The sequence below is a fragment of the Neovison vison genome, chromosome 3 (assembly GCF_020171115.1).
Source record: "Neovison vison isolate M4711 chromosome 3, ASM_NN_V1, whole genome shotgun sequence".
Taxonomy (NCBI): domain Eukaryota; kingdom Metazoa; phylum Chordata; class Mammalia; order Carnivora; family Mustelidae; genus Neogale; species Neogale vison.
The window spans coordinates 163,257,183-163,275,893 of NC_058093.1; the positions used below are offsets into that span (position 1 = coordinate 163,257,183).

General features: G+C 42.5%; 1 protein-coding gene across 4 annotated transcripts in view; it reads left to right on the forward strand.

Moving 5' to 3' along the window:
- GAREM1 (GRB2 associated regulator of MAPK1 subtype 1) overlaps positions 1-18,711 on the forward strand; it is a 202,630-nt gene that overhangs the window by 73,022 nt on the left and 110,897 nt on the right. For all 4 annotated transcript variants that reach the window (XM_044243207.1, XM_044243205.1, XM_044243206.1 and 1 more), the window contains exon 2: positions 4,827-4,967. In XM_044243207.1, coding sequence (XP_044099142.1) covers positions 4,827-4,967 — 141 coding nt within the window. The remainder of the gene's footprint in view (positions 1-4,826; positions 4,968-18,711) is intronic.

Genomic DNA, 18,711 nt, shown 5'->3' on the forward strand with positions numbered 1-18,711 from the left:
TCAGTGGGAGGGGGAAATCATCTAAACAAATGCAAACGTTATTATATTTGAATATTAAAAAGGCAAATCAAAACCATGAGGCAGTGAGGCCAGGCAGCCCCCTTGTGTGGCTGTGGATGCTAGTAAGACAAGGTAGTTCAGAGAGGATCGTTTTTTTTTCCCCCCTAAGAGTTTATTTATTTGAGAGAGAAAGAGAGAGAGCACTCTTGAGAGAGTGAGCATGGTGGTGGGGGCAGGCAGAGGGAGAAGCAGGCTCCCCACTCAGCAGAGAGCCCGATGTGGGATTCCATCCCAGGGCTCCAGGATCATGACCTGAACCCAAGGCAGACGGCAGATGCTTGACTCACTGAGATACTCAGGTGCCCCAGTTTGGAGAGGATCTTACCTAACAGCATTTTTAATCCTGAATTATCTTTCTTCCTTAACTCTTATGACCATGATTCTCAAAATGGACAAATGTGTAGACCAGTCCCAGAAGGTAAAAAATGCCTGTAATTCCCACATCGTTAAATTAGTTTTATTGTCATTGAAATATACACAAACATTAAAACAGCAGTCTAAGTTCCTCCTGCTCTGAGCTCTTACAGATTTATATATTCAGCATAGGGTATTAGCAAAACTACAGAATTACTGTAGTCCGAATGAAAAATACTAGGATTTGTATCAGGAAGATATTTGTGAAAGTGGCACTTTCAAGAATGAGTACGATGCGTAGTGAGTAAATAAGGGTTGGGAGCTAAGGCTCAGGCAAAGGAACGAAAGTGAGGGGCCCGTGGGAGTGACACTGAGCCCCGTGTGTGGCACAGAAGGCAGGTCCTTTGGGCTCTCGTGTGTTGTGTGGGGATATAGGTCTTATATTCTGTGGATAGATCATGAGGGCCTTGAGTATTGAGCCAAAAAGACTTAAAGCCTCGTCCTGTATGAATGAGAACCCCTGAAGGCAGATGTGAGCAGAAGAATAAGACGAACCTTGTATTCTTGGAAGTTTTATCTGCAGCAATATTTAAACGAGTTGACAGAGTGAAGAACGGAGGGTTGAAAACCCGGCCAAGAGGTCAGCTCCGTGAGAGCAGGGACTTGGTTCAGTACTATATTGCCAGGTTCTAGAACATAGCTGGTCCTCCGTTTATGTGTGTTGGATGAATGTAGGATGCCTGAATGAATGGTAGGGGGACATCCAGGTAGACAAGGTTAGAAGATAAGGTCTGGATGAAGAGCTCAGAATACAGGTTGGTAGCTGAGAGCGTGGATATGGGAGTTGTCCATAACTCAGTGAGCCCTGAGGGGTGCGTGAAATGGGAAAGGAGAGAGAAACAGTGAACACATTGAGAGTAGAACCTTGATTAACTCCTAAGTTGTTACAGCTCCTGTGTAAAAGGGGAAAACCGTGAAGGTAACAAGGAGAGACCAGAAAAGGAGTATTAGGAGATGACAGTGGCCCCGCAGCCAAACCAGCTGGATCTGGGCATGTCCGGCTTATAAATTTTCATTTTAAATTTTGAATTTGATTTTGTTTAAAGCAGACTTCCTTTGAAGGATTCATGGGTTCTAGTTTCCCCAGGATTAAAAATGATTTTGACAAGTGTGTAAGACTTAATGTTGAGGGGATCAAGGCCAAACCAGGCAAGAAAAGTATATCCCAGAAGCATTCTGGATCTGGGGAAATTTCAGAGGGATATTAACGTATTTTGGAATTTAACACCCATTTCTTTTAAACTTCTTGTTACTATATCTTTGAGCTAAATATATAAGTTTTAGCAGGTTACATATAGTAGTTAAGCAAACAGGATAATTATTACCACACAAAAAATGTTTACTTTAGGGATTCATTTAATGTAGTGTCTCTATTAGTGGGCCTACCTTTGGACATTTTAAGTGATTATATTAAATTTTATTTCCAGACAATTTTTGTGAAACTTCTTTTGCCTAAAGCAGGCACATGGTTCAGTTGTTTAAAAAAAAAAAAAAAATCAAAAAGGCATAAGCTCAAAAACAGACACTGGCTTCTTACTACTTTATAGCTTTGAAAATCATCCTGAATTCTCTTGACAAGAGTGTTTACTACATCAGCTAGCCGTAGGACTTAACATTAAATTTTCATTTTGATTAACTTGACTGCAATTGTTTCTTGGCTGCCTCTTTAGAGCCCACTGTGGAATAAAATTAAAACAGTTTTATGATAGAGCAGTTTAGTTGCAGAAAATGACAGTTTTCTTTTTCCCTGAATGGTGGTTGTGTTTTTCCTCTGAGTTTCCTTACCTACCTGCCATGGCTCTGGTTTCTCCTTGCTCCGATCCAGCATTTAGAGTCCTGCCAGATTAATTCTCCTAAAGGAGAGCTTTGGCCAGTCTCTCATCCCCAAACCCTTTTCTGGCTCCTCCCATTGCCAGAGAAGTAGGACCAGCCCCAAAGCTATCTATTCCTCTTGACATTTTCTTGATCTTCTCTGCCAAAGTCACCGTCTCCACTCCAGATTCTTTATTCCTCTTGCCTAGCATCAGTCATGTCCTACTTTACTTCAGATCACATGTGAGCACATCTCACCCCGAGGATGTCAGCTTCTTGCTTGCAGGGACCAAGCTCTCTTTACATTTTCGCCCACTCCTCCATGGATTGTTGCATGAAAGATCCTCCATAAATGACTGCCAGTCTTCGACATGGACACATTAAATATGTAGATCACGTATTCCTCAATAAAGCTATTTTCAGAAAAAGCTAAGCAAATAAGGAGATACGTGTTTGTTGGATAAATGAATTAAAGATACCTTAAAATGCCAACCTTGCAAACTACTCCTCTTATGTATAGTCCTCCTGATCCTCTTACTCTTTACTTTTTCTTTTTTCCCATAGCTCCCTTCACTTTCTAATGCATTCATGATTTCATTACTCATTTTTGTTGCTGTTACTGTCTCCCTCCTTCCTTGAGTGAGACTTGGAGCTCAGGGTCAGTTTTTTAGAAGATGGTTGGCAGTTTTTAAGGCAAAAGTCAGTGTGGTGTTGAAAGAACAGGGGAAGACATAGAGGGACCCACAGTCCGTTTCTGCTATGCGGCCTCAGGCACGTTTCCTAACTGCCCTGAAGTTAGGGCATTTCCTCACCTGTAGGAAGATAATAGGACTTAAATTATGAAGTTTATATAAGGATGGAATTCTAGGGTGAAAAAGCGCACAGTAAATAAAATTAATAGTTGACGTTTCCTCATCCCTTTTAACATCATGTGACAGATTTGGTGAGCCACATTTCCCATCGCTGTCACAGTGCATCTTCATGGCCCCTCTGTGAAGCAGGGTGCTGTTGTTGCCCCATCTCACGGAGGGGAAAAGGTTTCTGTCCAAGACCGCATAGTGGTGGGGCACAGAGCTTTGACTAGACCAGGTCTGTTGGACTTGGACTTCCTGGCGGGTGCTTGTAACCCCTCCTGCCTCCCGGTGGGAAGCCTCAGGGGAAACCAGAGGACTCCTCCTTGGGAGTAGCGCTTCCAGATATTTGTTTCCTGCTCCAGCATGCTTGAGGGGTCTGCAGAGGGGTCCAGCAGCCTCCTCGGGAGGACATTGTGAACCTTGTCTCCCAAAGTGTGAAGAGCAGGGTAGTCTGGTTTCGGCGGCAGTTTCTCTGGGAGTAGGACCTCTCATTCCTGCTAGAGGACCTCTTCCAGATCTGCAGCTTTTTCTCCATCCTTCTCATCCCTCCTCCCCATCTGTGTCTCCAGCGACCAAGGTGAAGTATTCTTTCATTAAGACTATTTGAAAGATTATGGCCTTACTGCATTAGAAACAGATTTGATGGCTTATGATTGTGATAACCAGTTACAGCTTCCTCGACTTCTTTTGTATTGCAAAAGTACTGAAACTTTTTAGTGAACTTTGAATTCCATTCAAAACACCCAGTGAAATCCCTGACTCTTGGTTATTGTGATATATTAACCCTCAGAAATAAGAAAGGCTAACTGTTTTCTGTATAAAGAAATGAGCCTTTTCAGATATTATCTGAGCATTGAAAATGACTAAACCGGGATTAATGAGACAGATCGTTTCAGCATCTTAAAAAAAAAAAAAAGTCTTTTTAAGTTTCAGGGGATGAATATCTCTCTTGAAATAATTTATTTGCCATTGGTTCAGATGCTAAAAATGTACCTCAGAAAATATCAAAATGAAAAAAAATAATTTAATTTGCATGCTGTAAAGTGTCATTATTTTTAATTGGGAAATTTGGTAGGGGGCCAGAAAGAACTGGCAAAACACACAATTTCAAAGGAGATACTAGCATTTAATATCAAGTACTGTTTCAACAGAGAAGTTTATTATATATTTTTGGTAGTCGTATTTTAGTGATTAAGAGCATGAGCCTTGGAGTCAGTCTGAGCTGGGCCTGAATCTTCACTTTCCTTCTGATTAAATCTGTGAGCTCAGACCTATCACTTAACATTCTGAACCTCGATTCTTCCCACCTGTAAAGAAGGAACAATACCTACCTCATAATATTATTGCATCCCATGTAATAATGCATGCAAAGCACCTGGGTGGTACCCAACATATTGTTGTCACTTAATAAATGTTTTATTATCCTTCAGTTCAGTCATTTAGATAAAATGAGGTTTTCAGCATATCTTCGCAGGTAAGTGGAAACATTTTTAGGGAATCCTGTGTGCCTTTGTCCGCTTGTTGTAGAATACCTTTTTTGTACTCATTTGGAGGGAAGCCTATGTCATGTTGGGATGAACTATCGATTTCTGCATTAGTGAAGTTTTAACTAAGGAAATTTTACTGCAGAGTATGAAGCAAGCAGATGCTAATTCTAAGTTTCTTATACAAAATTATGTCTTTCAGGAGAATGCATTGAAGGGCTGCGGGAAAACGAATACCTTCTGATTCATTCGTGCCGGCAGTGGACCACCATCACTGCCCACAGCCTGGAGGAGGGACACTACGTCATTGGGCCAAAGATAGAGATCCCAGTACATTATGCAGGTACAGCTCCCTTCAAGGGGTGAGAAAGGCAGAGGAAGGGATTTGAATATGCAAATTTACCCCTCCTGAATGAGAAAATAGGATTTGTCTATGAACTAGAGTATGATGACTTAGAAAAAGAAGAATCAAATGTGTTTCTGTGGTTATTTTATCTGTCAGTGAAAGTTCAGTTTCATTTTGTCATAGGCAGTTTCTGATTAATTGCATGTAGTTATATGTGGATTCTTACTAGACATTTATAAAATGAACCCTTTACAAACACAGAGAACGTCTCTGTCGTCCTGGGATGGCATCCGTATGTGAGCTGCCGTGTCTGAGTAACCCTGGGCACCACTTGGGTGTTGCTTTGGGGCATGGCTTTACAAGACGCCACTTGGCAAATGAGCATTGTGGGCTGGCTTTAGGAATACTGGGGTGGAAGCTCGGATACCTGGGCATGGCCCTCTTTGCAACAAGGCATGTGGGATATAGGTAGTGAAGATGCCCTCTCTGCTTTAGTGAATAAATCAGGGTGAGAGCTGCCATTTCACCTCACTTTGAATGCCATTCGGTTCAGCGATGCCATTGAACCAGCTTTACTGTGTTGTATGTGTCAGCCCTGTCTAGGAGTTCGGGATACATCTAGTGGCTTAAATACAGGTTCAGTAGTGCTGGCTTACAAATGCATTGTAAAAAACAAACAAACAAACATGTGATCCTGTATTTATCTCTGTGGCTTATAGATCATTATGTAAAGAATCTTGATTTTTTTTTTCTCTGTAATTATTCAGTTTTTCAGATTCTGTAGGAGAACTCTTTGATCGATTACTTAGAAATTACACAGCCCTAGACTACCATTATGTTTTTGAGTGAAACGTTTATAATGCCCAGAGAGGTGCCTGCCTTTCAGGAAAAGGGACCTCACTGTGGTTGCACTGGCTAGAATGGCACAAATGTAAGTGTTTCATATGTATTGTATAAATGAATACTTTGGCCCCCATTTTGACCCCTAGGAGATTGAAATTGCCAGTATGACCTCAGGATTGCCCAGCTTCTCAAAACTCTTCTTTTAAAAAAAATATATATATATATATATATATATATATATATATATATATATATATATATTTGAAAGAATTTGTCTAGCCTGAAAGTTTGCCCCCTAGAGTTACGTTTGCTGACCATAGGAGTTGCGTTCATGGAAAAAGGAGGAACGTATGGCAGCAGAAAGTATTAACACTGTCGGACTGGGAACCAGGGCAGAGGGACCAGAGAATAAGAAAACCTTCTGGCCTGCCCAGTCTCTCCTGCCAGGAGGTCCCATGACAGGTGAGATCTGTGCTATTTTTAGGAAGCCCAAACTCCTGGTGCTTGTCTTTTAAGGAAAACTGTAAAGGAAGGTGTAAGTCTGTGCTTGATCTCACCTACGCAGCTTTACCGGATACACCCTTGCTCTTCTCGTCATAGATTGTGTTCTCTTTCAGTCTTCCTTGATCTCACTGGGAATAGCTTATCAATGCGGTCTTCCCAAAGGAATGCTTTCCTTTGGTCCTTAGCCTAAATCTCCATAGAGACTCCAAACTGCCACCGGACTTGTTGGCTTATTTCTCAAAGCCCCCTGGGGCTGGTTCTAGTCCGCTTCTCCACACTCACCTTTTCTGCCCTGGCGAGCAAACCTTCCCTCTAGTAAGCCCGATTGCCTCACTGTTAGCCGGACATACCAGCTACTTTTCCAAGCATGCGATTCCCTGCCCGGAGTGGCCTTCCTCAGCCTTGTTCTTATCATCATCAGGGCCTGTCCTTGCGTCAGGTGGGTGCGGGCGTCCCCACTCTGCGGGTGGCCCACATGTATGTATGGTGTCTCACGTTCATTTGACACAGACCCCAGTCTTCATTCAGTTACCTTTTTCTGGATACACATATAACTTCACTTGCTAGTTGGACTGTACATTCCTCAACAAGTGAGCCTGATTCTTTTTTAACTTACAAAAATTTTAATTCCAGCATGGCTAACATACAGTGTTATGTGAGTTCCAGGTATACAATATAGTGATTCAACAATTCCATATATAGTACTTACTGCTCATCATGGTAAATGTACGTTTCATCCCCTTCACCTGTTTCCGCCTCCCCCGCCCGCCTCCCATCCCCCCAGCCCGTCTCCCCTCTGGCTATCTGCTTGTTCTCTTTATGTTAAGGCAGTGAGACTCATTCTAAAAAAACCTTTGTGAATCCTTTGGATCTGTCCACAAAAGATAACAATTCTTTATTGCTGTAGATGCTTAAGGGCTCGCAACCTGGCTACACATTGAAGTGTCCTAGAGAGCTTTAAAAATGACCAGTGCCCAGACTCCATCTCCAGAGGTTCTGCTGTAACTAGTCCTGAGTGTGGGCTGGGCATCAGGATTTTAAATTATGTAGTTAAATTATGCAGCTGAGGTTGGGACCTGCTGTTCTGGGTAGGACATTCATGGTGTCAGAAGAAAAGATTTCCTCAAGAATTTGTGTTTTATTGTCTTGAACATTTTTTTTTTTTTAATTAACAGCCATTCAGCTTCCACTAGGAAGAAAGATATGATATGTTCAACAGCTTAGTCTTTATCTGTAAGGAAGATGGTGGTTCACTTAACTCGGAAACGGGGTAGGGTGGTGGGTAGGGGGATAGGTGGGTAGGTAGGGGGATGGGTTAAACAGGTGATGGGGATTAAGGAGGGCATTTGCCATGATGAGCACTGGGTGATGTATGGAAGTGTTGAATCATTAGACTGTATACCTGAAACTGATATAACGCTGTATGTTAACTATACTGGAATTAAAATTAAGAAGAAAAGGAAATGATACTTTTTTTAGTCGAACATTTGAGGTTGCCAAAGCTAAAGGGAAACATAGACTCTAAGATCATACTACCTCACGTGAAAGAAAATATCTTAAAGGGAAAAAAAACTGTGAAATAGGACCACCTTAGTTCAGGCTGTTATAACAAATACTGTAGATGGGGGAGATTATAAACAGTTCATCTCTCACCGTTCTGGAGACAGGAACCATCCGGGGTCTGGTGTCTGGTTTGCAGGTAGGTGGTGGTCTTCTCGCTGTGTGCTCAGTTGGTGGAGACACTCTACCGTCTCTCTCCCGTCTCTTCAATAAGGGCACTAATCCCATTTGTGAGGATGACTTAGTGATTACTAGGATATTTGAAAGGAAAAGTGGTCCTTCTCTAAACCTCCCCAACCCTGTCCTTGTGCCGCTATTGATTTCGGTCTGATTCGGTTTTTACCATGAAGATGGGGCAGAACGGCCCATTTCTAACCAGACCCCACTGTTGATTCTTTCCTTTGTTTGTTGTCTTTGTACTGCAAGGAGAGCTTTTCCTTCTCTCCCATTTATTTATTTGCTTACTCACCTATTACAGAATTACGGATTGTTACTTCAATCATTGGGTTATAATCTATTCCTGTCCTTATTTATTTTGATGTTCAGATTGTCCCAGATTTAGCCATTTGCATCCAGCTGGCCCATATATCTCTTGACATTGCCCCCTTCATTTTCCTAAGCAGGTCCTTCTGGCAGAAGCAGCAACCATTCTTCCCCTTGGGGCCCTGCACTATCCTGCTCCAGGCAGCGCTCCTCACTTTGTGTAAATGGTGGCCCTTGGATTTGTGTAGTGCACAGCTTGGGCAGCTGTATGTAGCTCTATTCATGTGTATTTCAGAATATGAGACAGCTCAGTATTTTTAGGAAAATCACAGTTCAGAACACCTTTCCCATATTCTTCATCAGAAATTTTCATGAAATTCCTCATGTGAAAAAAAAGTTTCATGAAACTTTGAGAAAAGATAAAATATGAATTGAACTTCTTCTCAGAGCCACGCTCTGATAACAGTGGTACTAAGAGTCGCCTTAAACTGAATTCTAAAATTAGGAGATGTGTTTTGGAAAAAAAAAAAAAAAAGAAAGACCTTCCTTCCTTCTGGGAAAACAGTTTTCTCATTTTGGATAAGTAAGAGTTTTCTTGGTATAACAAACAATTGATTCCGCATCGCATATTTCGCGAACAGTAGAGAAAAATTGGCATCGTGTTTAGAAAAGCAATTGCTGCTTTCACACAAGTTTTATTCACAAGGCATCGCCAATAAATCGTGTCTAAACTTTCTGACTTCTCAGTGCACCCAAAAGGGCAGAGATTTCCTAAGGAACGTGCAGTGCACAACTCAGAATTTTTATGCATTATGCAGACTCAGACCATGTAAATGACTGCTTGGCTCTCCCTCAAAGATGGCTCATTCATCCTGTATGCTTGCTTCCCCACTGCCCGGTCTCTCCTGATATACTAAACCAAAAACCAGATCTATTTAAAAAGAAATTGTTTCAGCCATGTGCCACTTTGTTATAGCCAAGCTTTTCTAAAGATGAGTGATTTTTGCTTTACAATTCACATTTCTGTTCCTCAGATTTCTTTGTCTCTGCAGCTCAGCGGGGTCCGTCAGGCAGACACAAGTTGGTTACCATGAAAGCTCCTACCTCGGGATTCCTTATGTATGCCGACCCCCTCTAGGGCATTAAACCAAATTTTGTACTCACAATATGACCTCCCCCCCCCTTTAAAACTAATATAAACTTCAGGCTTCCCCAAAACCTGGGTATGCATGCCATTGCCTCTGAAATCTCATTTCTCTTCCTCAGCTCTGCATTCCCAATCTGTGGAAAGGAGATTTACTTAGGCAATGTCATGAAGGTTCTTTGTGACCTAACTTAGTCAGTGACTCAGTGCCATGCCAGGCACATAATGAGCACTCTTAGTGTTACTGCCTTGTTATCACCTCTCATGGAAGCCATCCCCAGATAGCTGTCTATAAAGACGATGCTTGGAGAAACCAAATGGATCAGAATGTGATGTATCTGTAGGTCTCAGGTGTCTCCCCCCACCCCCCCATGCCATTTGAGCAGTAGTGGAATTCTGACTGGGTCTATGAAAATCTAAGTCATCTGATGGAACGCTTGCTGTCATCACGGGCGAACAGATTGCTATTGGAACACACGCATCGGAGAGAAACGACAGCCACGTTTGGCTTCTATTTTTAAATTCTCATCCTCCTGCAAATCCGGTGAATCTATAACAAGCAAAAATGATCTCAGGCCTTCCTTAACTAGCTACGATATGTGCAGAAAGAAGTAACAGTGGAGCACAAGGTTAGTGGAAGGTTTGCTTATGAAGTCTGCAGGGCTCTTACTCAGCAAGCACCTGGATTTCTGTCGGCAGTGCCTGTTTTTAAAGATGTGGGTGTGCAGTCTGTCTCTCAGGCAAAATTATAGTAATGTGGTATCTACATAACCTTGAAGTGTAATTACTGAACAAAAGGAAATGTCGAAACAAGCTAATTTTATTCTCCTGGGTTGCGAGTTTAATTAGCATGAATCATCTATTTACAAAAGTAACTACTAGCATTGAACAACACTTCGGGTACTTTCTGTATTACATGAGATAAAGCCTGGGTTTTAAAATTAAAATAACCAAACTTTCTTTCAAAAAGGCCTATGGACTAACAGAGTATGCCAAGGAACATTATCTCAGCCAGTTTTGCCAGTGATAAATATTAGATACTGAAGAAATAACTACTTTTCGTAATTGAATCTTTAGGTCACAGTTAGCATAATCTACTCACATTTATTTAGTGCTATTACCTAAACACTTTGCTAACTCAAGGTTTTACTTTTATTTATTCATGCAGGTTTCACAACAAAGCCAGGAGATGGGTTCTGTTATTACCTGCATTTTTCACAAGTATAAATTGAAGTTCAAAGATTTAGTTAAGTGTCTTACAATATTACACAGCTAGGAAGTGTGATTCGAACCCAGGATATGTGGCTCCAGAGTCTGCTTCCCTCACTGCTGTTGCCTGGAGAGCGCTGGAAGGCACTGTCCACACCTAGGGCGTTCTAACCATTGTATAGGAGAGAGTTTTGTTAGAATTAGTAAGGTGACTTTCACTTTCTTCCCATTTCACACGCAGCTCAGTACTTGTATTCTGACTCTAGAGGAAAATTAAGTAAATATGTATTTATCCTGACCTTTCCCAGATTTATAAGTCATCTGCAGACAGGTAACATTCCCATCTCTGAATAAATTACCAGGAAGAAACAAAGACAGAAGAGCTTCCCAAGGAGCCCCTTGGACTTGGAGAGGGCAGTGCAGTGGAGCCTGGTGAGAGCAGGGAGGTTGAGGCCTGGGGAAAGCATGTTGTAATTGTGGATAAGGAAACTGTCTGTCTCCAGAGGGGTGCTGTCAGTGAAGGAAAGCAAGTCAATTATATAACTAAGGGGGGTAAAAATGAGTGGAAGGTGAGAGCAAGCAAGGAGTAACCACACTTGTTATGATATATTAAAAAGAAACCCAGAGGGAGGACGTAAGAGCCAAAAGTTTCTAATATTCACTTTTAAGAATAATGAATTCTGAAGAATCGAGGCTAGGAGGAATGATTCAGAAGGGAAAAGAAGGGGAGACTATTTGAGTAATATAATAGCCCAGTGTCTAGAAAATTGTCCTTGTCAATTTTTTTTCCTTGAAAAGCATTTTTTCTCTTTCCCTCCACTTCTTTGCTTCATGAAGTCATTGTTGTCGCTGTTAATAACAGATCTATAGTTGGAGCTTAGGTGGATGTTATCTTTGGGACACTTGAACTCAAAGCAAGGATAAAGAAATCAGGTAAGCAGCTACCTTTGAGAAAAAGGATGGCTCAAAAAGGAAATGGACCGTCACCAACCATTGGTATAGTTTTCTAGTCTCACTTCTCAGTGCTTAAGAACAATAACTGCAAGAAATGTGAGTATGAATGATACTTGTGATAAGATGATATTAGGGATTATTTTGATTTTGTTAGGGGTGATACTAGTTTTATAGTTATGAGGAAGATGTCTTTGTTTTTTTTAGAGATACATACTAAATTACTTAGGGGGAAATGTGGTTATAATTTATAAAATACTTTGCCTGAAACAAACATAAAAATAGGTGAATATAAGAGAGGCTGTTAAAATTGTTCAGTTTTGATGAAGAGTAAATGGGGTGTTTATTACCCTAATTTTCTATGTTTGAAACTTTGTAATAAAAAGGACTGTGACTTACCAACTGGTAGCAAAGTTAATTGTGATAAAAAAGTCTTAAGTGGTTTTCTTACCAAAACATGCTGCCTCAATCCTTGAGTCTTATTCGTAGCCTTGGGTGATTTCTGTAGGGGTGAAAGTTCACCTTTCACTGGGTGGTTTTGTTCTGGTGTTGAGTGTTTGTGGACCGACCTGGTGAAAGGTGAACTTGGGAAGAAGTTCCATCTTTGCAGCATGGTAGTGCCATCCGGCTCATGGCTTCCTGAGGAGACTTGATGGCTCTCAGCAGGGACCAGTTTCCAGGGGGTGCCCAAGCTGGTGGTAGTGATTTATGTAAAACGGTTAACGGGGTATGTGTAAAGATTTGGGGAAGGAAGGAAACTTTTTTTTATTAGTTTGTTCTTAAAATGGGAGCTTTACAGGAGATAGGGAAAGGGGGAATATGTGCGCCAATTCCATGGAGAGCTATTGGATGTCATCCGTGTGGCCTCTCCTGATCTAGAAACGCTGGTGAAATGACTTCAGTGAAACCTTGGGAATGCCTCAATTGCTCTTTTCACATTTCAGCCTGTTTACTCTTGTAAATCATACACTGACTCTACAAGTAGAAAATCCAGGATTGGGGCGCGTGGGTGGCTCAGTGGGTTAAGCCTCTGCCTTCGGCTCAGGTCATCTCAGGGTCCTGGGATCAAGCCCCACATCGGACTCTCTGCTCAGTGGGGAGCCTATTTCCCCCTTTCTCTGCCTGCCTCTCTGCCTACTTGTAATTTCTCTCTCTGCCAAATAAATAAATAAAATCTTAAAAAAAATCTAGAATTAAAAATACCAAAACAACAACAACAACAAAAATCTGAGGCACAAAACCAGCATGGTGTTTGGGATTTAAAACTCTTGGGCTGCTCTTTTCTAGACCTTTTCTTCTGGTATGTTAGTATTGAATGGAAAGTTGGTACTTGAATGGGAGACCTCCCGTTCAAGTATAATTTAACCTATGAGATAATGCGATTAGCATCGGGTGGAAAGTTTGAACAGGCTGCCTGAAACCACACTGTTAATGGAGTGTTTATAGCATGGGCGGGGATGGGCTTGTCTCACTTCATAATTTGATTTCCATGTTGGATTTGTACCTCTAAATGAGTGCAAATCTTTTTTTAAAAGGTGACCTTTTTAAAGGTTCCTTTTCGCCTTTGAGGAATTGCTTGGAGGTTTTTTTGTTTGTTTGTTTGTTTTTCCTTCTTTCTTTGCAGAAAACAGACTTAATAGTATGTTCCCAAACTGATTGTAGTGCTGGTCAAACTTCCTGAAGTCACACCACCCTTGCTTAGAACTGGAATCCCTTACCTCTTTATGAGTCACTCTCTGTGAGGTGGTGTGCTGGCCTTCTGTTAAACTGCTTCCCCATCTGGGAAGTTGTCAGGTGTATTTCTACACAGGAAAACAACAAACCACGTGGATCCCGACCAGGCCGACTTTTCTGACATTTAGGGCAAGAAGAGAGATGATTCAGACCCATCCATGTGTGTTTTTAGTGAAGTATACGTTACTGGGGCCTCCAACTTGTTAGGACGGGTTTACAGATCATCCCGGGGTTTGTCCCCAGGAGTGAGTCAGACCAATGAGAGAGCATGAGACAAGCAAAATAAACACAGAGCTTTTATTTTCTAGACATTAGAAATCATTGTAGGTAAGTGAAATGCTGTGAGCACATAGACTTGTGAACTATTCCATTTCTCCCCTCCTGCCTTGGCATTCTGTGAGTTGAATATTCAGCGGCATTATGTTCTTCTTACGGCTCTTCGTTTCATTTCCTCGTATTGGCTTTCTTACTTCTAGCAATAAAGCTAGTCACCTTGGGTGGGAATTTTAGACCTTGTCCACCCCTTTCCCCCTAAAGTAGTTGTGTGTCCCATCCTCCTGATGCTGTCTCCACAGGCCCTGTCAAAGTTGCTCCCCTTTCCCAACTCCCCTCACTGGGTCTCACCTGCTCTAAAGACCCAAGCGTCTGCTCTCCCCCTCTAGTCAATCTGAGTGCTATTGTTAAGATATTTTTCCCCCATTATGGTTCTGTTACTTGACCACTGGCTTGGACTTTTCAAAGGCATCCCTACTGAGTGCAGATTCCTATCTAACACAGAGCCTTTCAGAGCCTAGCATCTATTGGACTAAGGGCACCGCTGTCCAGTAGACCCCCCCCCCACTGGGTGCCAACTCCCCTGGGCTGTTTGTTGTTCCTCAGACCCCACCTGCCTGGCCTTATCCCTTGCTACTTCTTGTACTTGAAGGTCTCAAACATCAGAGTCACCACCCAGCTGCGAAATCCTACTTCAAACACCACCTTCCTCAAGAAGCTTTTCAGAAATTTCCACACCATGTATAGAGAAAAGGGCCTTCCCCTTCCTTCCACTTGGGAATCCAACAGATTGTGCCCAGCAGTGTTTCCATCTTGCCCTTCTTTCTGCTAAAGGCTCCTGGAGGGCAGTCCTGTTACATCACACATCTGACAGTTTCAAGGGCTCAACTAAATGTTTTTGACCTATCTGAAATTGATGCATCTTTAAAGGACAGACTTTTTCAGCAAGTTGACAGAAGATGCCTGAGAACTGCTTGGAGAACCAGTCTGGTCTCATATTCCCTTGGAGTAGGGATACAGAGACCTGAGCCCCTCAAGGGCTAGAAGAAGCCAGTAAGCAATTGCCCTAATAGGGGTGCAAACAGATGGCGATTAGCTATTGAATAAGGGGAGGTCTTGCTGTCTGGGAGTGGCTGGTGGAAGCCTGCAAGTGAACAAAGGAGGAAAGAGCATTGTAGACAGTACCAGCTTGAACAAGATTTGGATTGTAGGCAAGAGTGAAGGTAGTATCAGTGCTTTGTGGGGAAGAGGAGAAAGGAGTCGTTAGGAAATAAGGTTAGAGCAAGTGGCGAAGGGATTTGAGTTCTAGGATGGGTATTGGGAACTGTCATCTCTACTCCTGGGGAGCACTCACCTAATCTTTGTTTCTAGATGATGATGACATGAGGCTGCCTCCCCCCACACTCTGTAACCTTCCCCACTGATCCAGAAAGAAGGATGAGAAGAAGGTGAGAGAAACCAGATAAGGTAGTTGTTGAAATAGACCTGATGAAAGATAATGAAGCCCTCAGCTAGGCTGGGGGAAATGCTGATGAACGAAAAGTTGATACTTAGATGTAGGGAACAAGATAAAAGGAAAAGCATAATTCTAAGAGGTTTTTTTGGTCCCATTTCTAAGGAAACAGACCTTTTTTGTTTTTAACCTCGCAGTTTAAAGTGGTCATGCACACTTTCTCTTAAGGGTTTTAATTTATTTTCGTCGTTTTCTTTTTTTGCTAAAAACATTGTCTTCCTTTAAAATACATGTTGGTAACAACAACAAAACCTCTTTAAAGTTCCTCCTAAAACTAAATAGAATAGGAAAGTCAAGATTCGGGGTCTTCTAATAGAAATTTCCCATCATCTCAGGTGCTGGGTTTCCAGATTGGGAAGAATGTTCTTGTCCTTATAGTTTTCAGTTTTGTCCGTCCGTCCTTCTTCCTTTCTTTCTTTCTTTTAAGATTTTATTTGAGAGAGAAAGAGAGTGCACACCAGCTTGGTGGGGCAGGGCCTAGAGAGAGGGAGAAGCAGACTCCCCACCTAGCAGGGAGCCCAACGTGGGCCTTGACCGCAGGATCCCAAGATCACGATCCTAGCTGAAGGTAGATAGATGCTTAACCAACTGAGCCACCAAAGTGCCCCCAGTTTAGTTCTGATCCCAAGTAGATCAGATAATTCCACAGAAAAGTATGTTTGGAGTAAGAGATCGGGTGATAGGGAGAAAAGGATGTACAAAAATCTCAGTCTCGGAAGACTGATGCCTTAAAGATTTGATAGTTTTGCCTATATTTGACGATTACTTATTTCCTTCATTCAAAAAGAGTTGTCTCTTCCATGTGTCAAAATCTAGGAAATATTGATAAATTGAATGAAATAGTCTGGTCACATATACTTTGTTTTTTTTCTTTTCTTTTTTTTAGGATTTTACTTATTTGATAGAGAGAGAGTGAGCACAAGTAGACAGAGAGGCAGACTGAGGGAGAGGGAGAAGCAGGCTCTCCGCTGAGCAGGGAGCCCAGTGCGGGACTTGACATGACCTGAGCCAAAGGCAATTGCTTAACCAGCTGAGCCACCCAGGCGCCCCTGGTCACATATTTTGAAGACTGTAATAAATTCCTCTGTGGAGGAGAATGTGCGTATTATAGGTGGGCTTAAGATCAAAACATCTGTTAACAGAATTTATCACAATTTTTTAAAAAGATATATTTTATTTGAGGGAGGAAAGCACAAGCAGGAGGGGCAGAGGGAGAGAGAATCTGAAGCAGGCCTGACACTATGCCCGGAGTCCGATGCGGGTCTCGATCTCACAATCCTGAGATCAGGATCTGAGCTGAAATCAAGAGTCAGGTGCTCAGCCTCCTGAGTCATCCAGGGCCATGCAGTTTATCACAGTTCTTAATAACTCTCTTACTTCTTTAAGAAAACAAATGATTGTTTTCTTTCTATAACCCAGACCCGTGGTTCTCAAGCAAGTTTCTCAACCGAGTTGAGAGTTTGCACCCACTTCTCCATCCCCGGGACATTTGGCAAGGTCTAGAGACATGTGTGGTTGTCACAGTGAGAGCAGGAGCTACTGTCATCTGTGGGCAGAAACGACGGATGCTGCCGGCCTCCTGCGACGTGCTGGACAGCCGCCACAGCAAAGCTTTCCAGCCTGCAGTGACAGTGGTGTCGAGATCGAGATCCCAGACGTTATTAGGACGAGTGTTGGTCATCAGTTTCATGCTGCATTATCAAAAATTCACACTTGGAGTATAGATGCTGCCAGATGGACGTCGTCTAGAAAGCCAGTGTCAGAGTTAATTTCTAAAACATAACAAGCCATTGCCCAGACTTTAAAAAAAATAAAAAAGTCACTTAAATGGTTTGTGACTAGACAAGACTTTCTGCATACAGTGCATGAGACTGACGGCAGACGTGGGTGTCATGGCAGAAAAATTCAGGGGGCAGCCCCTCGAGTTGCAAAGCTTTGTTTGTTTATTCTTCACGACTACCCTGGCTCTTGACTTCTAGCTTTATATTTTAAAAAAGGGTATGTCTGTCAATGCCTAGCAGGAACAGATTCTAGAAAAATTAAAACAGCATCATAAAACCTGGTCTTCCTGCTCTGGCTTGCAGTGTATACATCCACAGAATGTATGGTTCTTAAAATGCTGCTGAAATTAAGAATTTAACACAGTGTGCCTGTGTGGGGTTAAGATCGGGGGCCCTCCTCCCAGGCTCCCTAAATGGAATTGTAGCACTGTTTTCCTTCTTTCATTGCTATATCTTCTCTCTTCCCAACATTTTAACAAAAGTTTTTTTTTTTTTTTTAAAGTTCAGGTGACAGGGAATTCAGATCTAAGAAAGAGACTGGAAGCAGACCTGCTGGTCCAGGAAGGTTTTCGGATATTGACTGAGTAATTGACCCAGCCCAGTAACTGAGCTGGGCAGTGGGGCAGAGAATGGAGAGACAGGTGGAAGCAGGGAGTCTTAACGTGTTGTGGCACGCAAGGCCCACAACAGTGAGCTCTCAGAGGCGCCCACTGTGTGGTCACCGGACAGCACATCTCATATTTAATCGTACAAACTGTCCCTTTCTAGAAGAGGAAACCAAGGCTTTGGGATCTTAGCCATGGTCCTACAGTCAAAAGATGAAATGTAGATTTAAACCCAGAGCCACCTGACTGGGAAGCCGGAGCACTCAGCCCGCGTCCTGCTACAGTAGGCGGATCCCAGAGTTCTCAGGAACCTTCTGGGTTTGGGTTGTGTCTTGTCAGCAGTGAATTCACTCCTGTGGTATTATATTTGTGTTTAAGAGATAACTCGGCAGCAAGTGGGGGTGGCCCTTTGTGACTCGCACATTGCATAAGGAAGGTGGAAATAACAAATAATACATTCTATTGTTTTTGGGGACTGTGCCAGAGTCTCTCAGGGCAGGCTGGGTGAATCACGAAGAGCATATAATGTCAGGTATGAGAAAGCATTTTGATTGAGGCTGTAATTGTTCTTTGGGTGTTTTGATCTTTCCTTTACATTTAACAAAGCTGCTTGTCAGCCATAAGACCTACATACTGTTCGGCTTATCTAGTCTCATTCTTCTGCTTGTCTAGCAGGAAAAGCTCACAAATCCGACGGTTTTTTATTCCCCCTGTCTCCCTTTGGAGCACTATGTGGAGGGGTCTGTGTGTTCCCAAGGTGAGGGAAAGAGCAGTCCTTTCGTTTGAGCCAAATGCCATGTCTGGATCGTAGGGCAGACCACTGGAAACTTCAAGAATGAAAAGACATTGAAAGGAACCGACGAAATTCCTGGCATATCTAACTTCATTTTGCCTTAGTCCTCCTCTCTTTCCGAATTCACGCACGTAGGTTGTTACATAGTGAGGGAGCCGTCTTTTTTATGAAGTGACAGAGGGAGAGTCAGATGCTGAGATGACGCATTTTACCTGTTGCTGAAATGATTCAGAAATTGTCTTCTCTTTGATACTGTGTTCCTGGTGAGTTTCATCATTCCCACTGAGCGTGTTGCTGTGGCAGAACGATGCCCACTGCTGCGGCTCGTGTCCATTCGTCCCTGGACCA